General features: G+C 43.7%; 1 protein-coding gene and 1 pseudogene across 1 annotated transcript; both read left to right on the forward strand.

Annotated features, from left to right (window-relative positions):
- The first annotated feature begins 1,840 nt into the window (after positions 1 to 1,840).
- Positions 1,841 to 3,472, forward strand: LOC129468248 (adenylate kinase 2, mitochondrial-like). The gene is given in 2 exon segments (XM_055253571.2): positions 1,841 to 2,253; positions 2,255 to 3,472. Coding segments are annotated over 2 exon segments (696 nt in total). The 5' UTR covers positions 1,841 to 1,851; the 3' UTR covers positions 2,549 to 3,472.
- A 335-nt stretch (positions 3,473 to 3,807) lies between these two features.
- On the forward strand, positions 3,808 to 5,095 carry LOC129468244 (keratin, type I cytoskeletal 18-like; annotated as a pseudogene).
- Positions 5,096 to 5,908: the final 813 nt, after the last annotated feature.

The raw sequence follows: 5,908 nt of genomic DNA on the forward strand, positions 1-5,908 counted from the left end.
TTCCATTTGTTTGTATCCTCTTTTATTTCATTGAGCAGTGGTTTGTAGTTCTCCTTGAAGAGGTCCTTCACATCCTTTGTAAGTTAGATTCCTAGGTATTTTATTCTCTTTGAAGCAATTGTGAATGGGAGTTCACTCATGATTTGGCTCTCTGTTTGTCTGTTTTTGGTGTATAAGAATGCTTGTGATTTTTGCACATTGATTTTGTATCCTGAGACTTTGCTGAAGTTGCCTATTAGCTTAAGGAGATTTTGGGCTGAGACAATGGGGTTTTCTGGATATACAATCATGTCATCTGCAAACAGGGACAATTTGACCAAAAGCAATGGCAACAAAAGCCAAAATTGACAAATGGGATCTAATTAAACTAAAGAGCTTCTGCACAGCAAAAGAAACTACCATCAGAGTGAACAGGCAACCTACAGAATGGGAGAAAATTTTTGCAATCTACTTATCTGACAAAGGGCTAATATCCAGAATCTACAATGAACTCAAACAAATTTACAAGGATAAAACAACCCCATCAAAAAGTGGGTGAAGGATATGAACAGACACTTCTCAAAAGAAGACATTTTTGCAGCCAAAAGACACATGAAAAAATGCTCATCATCACTGGCCATCAGAGAAATGCAAATCAAAACCACAATGAGATACCATCTCTCACCAGTTAGAATGGCCATAATTAAAAAGTCAGGAAAGAACAGGTGCTGGAGAGGATGTGGAGAAATAGGAACACTTTTACACTGTTGGTAGGACTGTAAACTAGTTCAACCATTGTGGAAGTCAGTGTGGCGATTCCTCAGGGATCTAGAACTAGAAATGCCATTTGACCCAGCCATCCCATTACTGGATATATACCCAAAGGATTATAAATCATGCTGCTATAAAGACACATGCACATGTATGTTTATTGTGGCACTATTCACAATAGAAAAGACTTGGAACCAAGCCATATGTCCAACAATGATAGACTGGATTAAGAAAATGTGGCACATATACACCATAGAATACTATGCAGCCATAAAAAATGATGAGTTCATGTCCTTTGTAGGGATATGGATGAAGGTGGAAACCATCATTCTCAGCAAACCATCTCAAGGACAGAAAACCAAACGCCGCATGTTCTCACTCATAGGTGGGAATTGAACAATGAGAACACATGGACACAGGAAGGGGAACATCACACACCGGGGCCTGTTGTGGGGTGTGGGGAGGGGGGAGGGATAGCATTAGAAGATATACCTAGTGTAAATGACGAGTTAATGGGTGCAGCACACCAACATGGCACATGTATACATATGTTACAAACCTGCACGTTGTGCACATGTACCCTAAAACTTAAAGTATAATAAAAAAAAACTATAAGGAGACAAAGAAGGTCATTCTATAATGATAAAGTGGTCAATTCGGCAAGAGGGTATAATGATTATAAGTCTATATGCATTCAATACCAGAGCACCCAAATATATAAAGCAAATATTAATTAATAGAGCTAAAGAGGGAGATAGACCTCAATACAATAATATCCAGAGACTTCAACACCTCACTTTCAGCATTGGACAGATCTCCCAGATAGAAAATTAACAAAGAAACTTTGGACTTAATCTACACTATGGAACAAATGGATCTAATAGATATTTACAGAACATTTCATCCAATGGCTGCAGAATACACATTCTTCTCCTCAGCACATAAATCGTTCTGAAGGACATGCCATATGTTAGGTTACAAAACAAATCTTAAAACATTTTAAAAAATTGAAATAATATCAAGAATCTTCTCTGACCACAATGAAATAAAACTAAGAATAACGAGAGGAACTTTGTAAACTATACAAGGACTTCAGCGGACATGGCTCCCAGCGTGCCAGCGGCAGAACTCGAGTATCCCAAAGGCATCCGGGCCATGCTGCTGGGGCCTCCCAGGGCCGGTAAAGGCACCCAGGCACCCAAATTGGCTGAAAACTTCTGTGTCTGCCATTTGGCTACTGGGGACATGCTGAGGGCCATGGTGGCTTCTGGCTCAGAGCTAGGAAAAAAGCTGAAGGCAACTGTGGATGCTGGGAAACTGGTGAGTGATGAAATGGTAGTGGAGCTCATTGAGAAGAATTTGGAGACCCCCTTGTGCAAAAATGGTTTTCTTCTGGATGGCTTCCCTCAGACTGTGAGGCAGGCAGAAATGCTCGATGACCTCATGGAGAAGAGGAAAGAGAAGCTTGATTCTGTGATTGAATTCAGCATCCCAGACTCTGCTGATCTGAAGAATCACAGGAAGTCTGATTCACCCCAAGAGTGGCTGTTCCTACCACGAGGAGTTCAACCCTCCAAAAGAGCCCATGAAAGATGACATCACTGGGGAACCCTTGATTCGTCAATCAGATGATAATGAAAAGGACTTGAAAATCCGCCTGCAAGCCTACCACACTCAAACCACCCGACTCATAGAGTACTACAGGAAACGGGGGATCCACTCTGCCATTGATGCATCCCAGACCCCTGATGTCGTGTTTGCAAGCATCCTAGCAGCTTTCTCAAAAGCCACATCCTAGTATCAGAAGGCCAGGCGAGACTGCACCACTGCTCATCACCCAGTGGCGTGATCCCTGCTCTTAGGTGCTGGGCAGAAGGGAAGGGTGGTCAGGGTGAGGATGGTGAGGGAGGGCTGTTGAGGGGCTCAGAGGAATACTTGGAACAACAGCAGTGTTATTGTAGTATGGCAGTTTCTTTTATACATAGGTGGGAGTTTTTAAAGTAAGGGAAAAATTAATTTTAAAAAAAATACCATGCTTGGAGGGTGGGGGTAGAAATAGATACAATATTATTTCTAAGGAATCGGGTTTTCATTTACTCTGGACTGGTGACAATATTTTTTAAAGCCAGTGCTCTGAGACCTCAGATTTTATCTCAGAACCCCATGGGTTCCAGACCAAGAGTACAGGAAATCAAATTGTTGTCCTGTCTGTCTATAGCTTGGAACAGGGAGGCTTTGATTACTGACCCTGGTTCCACACACTGTAAGATCAAAAAACCATCTCCACGTTTGAAAGAGATGTAAGGTGTATTCATAGGGATGGTGGCTCAATAAATCAAGCAAACTGGAATCAAGGGGAGAGGGAAGGGAATGAAATGGAAAGGGAGGCTGATTCCCTTCCCCTGACTTACCACTAATTTACTAGGCTTCCTACTCTCATGAGTAACCTCTCACAACTACCCAGCACATGCCACAATCCTATGCTCTTGCCTTCTTTTATCTGCAGTGTGTGAAGGGACTCTTTTAAATAAATGAGCAAGTGTCCTAAGCTATGTCATCCAAAGATTGTCCTTTCCATTCTCAAATCCTGTGACTGGGATCACTCAACAGCACTGTGATGTATTATTTTCAATGAGGCGCCTTTCTTAACTGACCAAATGCTGCCTTGTTGGGCCCCTAAATCAATAAAATATTTTAAAATTTGAAAAAAAAACTATACAAACACATGGAAATTCAGCAATATGCTCCTGAATGACCAGTGGGTCAAAGAAGAAATTAAGAAGGAAATTGAAAAATTTCTTGGAATAAATGATAATGGAAGCATACCAAAACTTTTGGGATACAGTGAAAGCAGTATGAAGAGGGAAATTTATAGCTGTAAGTGACCACATCAAAAAAGAAGAAAAACTTCAGATAAATAATCTAATGATTCATTTTAAGGAATAGAAAAGCAAGAGCAAACCAAATCAAAATTAGTAGAAGAAAACAAATAACAAAAGTTGAAGCAGGTTGTTGGCGAAGCCTGAGTCCTGTCCTCTCACTCTCTTCCCCAGACAGATGAGCTTCATCACTCGCTCCACCTTCTCCACCAAATCCCGGTCTCTAGGCTCTGTCCAGGCGCCCAGCTACGGCGCCTGGCAGGTCAGCAGCATGGCCAGAGTCTATGCACGTGCCGCGGGCTCTCGTTCCCGGATGTCTGTGTCCTGCTCCACCAGCTTCCAGGGCGGCATGGTGTTCCAGGGGCCTGGGCACGGGGATGGCCGGGGGTCTGGCAGGAATTGGAGGCATCCAGAACGAGAAGGAGACCATGCAAAGCCTGAACGATTGCCTGCCCTCCTACCTGGACAGAGTGAGGAGCCTGGAGAATGAGAACTGGGGGGGAGCACCTGGAGAAGAAGGGATCCCCGGTCAGAGACTGGAGCCATTACTTCAAGACTATGGAGGACCTGAGGGCTCAGATCTTCGCAAATACTGTGGATAATGCCCACATCATTCTGCAGATTGACAATGCCCGTCTTGCTGCTGATGATTTTAGAGTCAACTATGAGACAGAGCTGGCCCTGTGCCAGTCTGTAGAGAAAGACATCCATGGGCTCTGCGAGGTCATTGATGACACCAATGTCATTCAGCTGCAGCTGGAGACAGAGATCCAGGCTTTCAAGGAGGAGCTGCTCTTCATGAAGAAGAACCACGAAGAGGAAGTAAAAGGCCTACGAGCCCAGATTGCCAGCTCTGGGTTGACTGTGGAGGTAGATGCCCCCACATCTCAGGACTTTGCCAAGATCATGGCAGACATTCGGGCCCAATATGACGAGCTGGCTCAGAAGAACAGAGGGGAGCTGGACAAGTACTGGTCTCAGCAGATTGAGGAGAGCACCACAGTGGTCACCACGCAGTCCGCCGAGGTTGGAGCTGCTAAGACAACGCTCAGAGCTGAGACATACAGTCCAGTTCTTGGAGATCGACCTGGACTCCATGAGAAATCTGAAGGCCAGTTTGGAGAACAGCCTGAGGGAGGTAGTGGCCCACTATGCCCTGCAGATGGAGCAGCTCAATGGGATCCTGCTGCACCTGGAGTCAGAGATGGCACAGACGCTGGCAGAGGGACAGTGCCAGGCCCAGGAGTACGAGGCCCTGCTGAACATCAAGGTCAAGCTGGAGGCTGAGATCGCCACCTACCGCCGCCTGCTGGAAGATGGCAAGGACTTCAATCTTGGTGATACCTTGGACTGCAGCAACTCCATGCAAACCATCCAAAAGACCACCACCCTCCAGATAGACCCACCAGATAGTGGTTGGCAAAGTGGTGTCTGAGACCAATGACACCAAAATTCTGAGGTATTAAGCCAGCAGAAGCAGCGTACCCTTTGGGGAGCCCGAAGCCAATAAAAAGTTCAGAGGTTAAAAAATATATAAAAAAATTTGAAGCAGAAATAAATGAATTTGAAATGAGGAAAACAATACAAAAGACCAATGAAACAAAAAGTTGGTTTTTTTCAAAAGATAAAACCAACCAGAGTAAGGGAAAAATGGAGAGGACTCAAATACAGAGATGAAGAAGGAGACATTACAACTGATACCACAGAAATTCAAAGGATTATTAGTGGCTAATATGAGCAACTACATGCCCATATATTGGAAAGTCTAGAGGGAATGGATAAATTCCTCGACACAGAGAACCTACCAAAATTGAACCGTGAAGAAATCTAAAATCTGAACAGACCAATAACAAGCAACAAGATCAAAGCTGTAATAAAAAGTCTCCCAGCAAAGAAAAGCCTGGAATCCAATGGCTTCACTGCTGAATTTTAGCAAACATTTGAAAAAGAACTAATATCAATCCTACTCAAACTATTTTGAAAAATAGAGGAGGAGGGAATACTTCCAAACTCATTCTATGAGGCAAGTATACACCAAGCAATACTACGCAGCCATAAAAAGGAATAAGATTATGTTATTTGCAGAACATGTATGGAGTTGAAAGACATTATCCTCATCAAACTAACGCAGGAACAAAAAACCAAACATCGCATGTTCTCAGTTATAAGTGGGAGCTGAACGATGAAACCCCATGGACACATAAGGGAAAACAACACACACTGGGGCCTGTTGGTTGAGGGGTGGGCATTGGGGGGAGGGAGAATCAGGAAGAATAGCT

The sequence above is a fragment of the Symphalangus syndactylus genome, chromosome 18, assembly GCF_028878055.3.
Source record: "Symphalangus syndactylus isolate Jambi chromosome 18, NHGRI_mSymSyn1-v2.1_pri, whole genome shotgun sequence".
NCBI lineage: Eukaryota > Metazoa > Chordata > Mammalia > Primates > Hylobatidae > Symphalangus > Symphalangus syndactylus.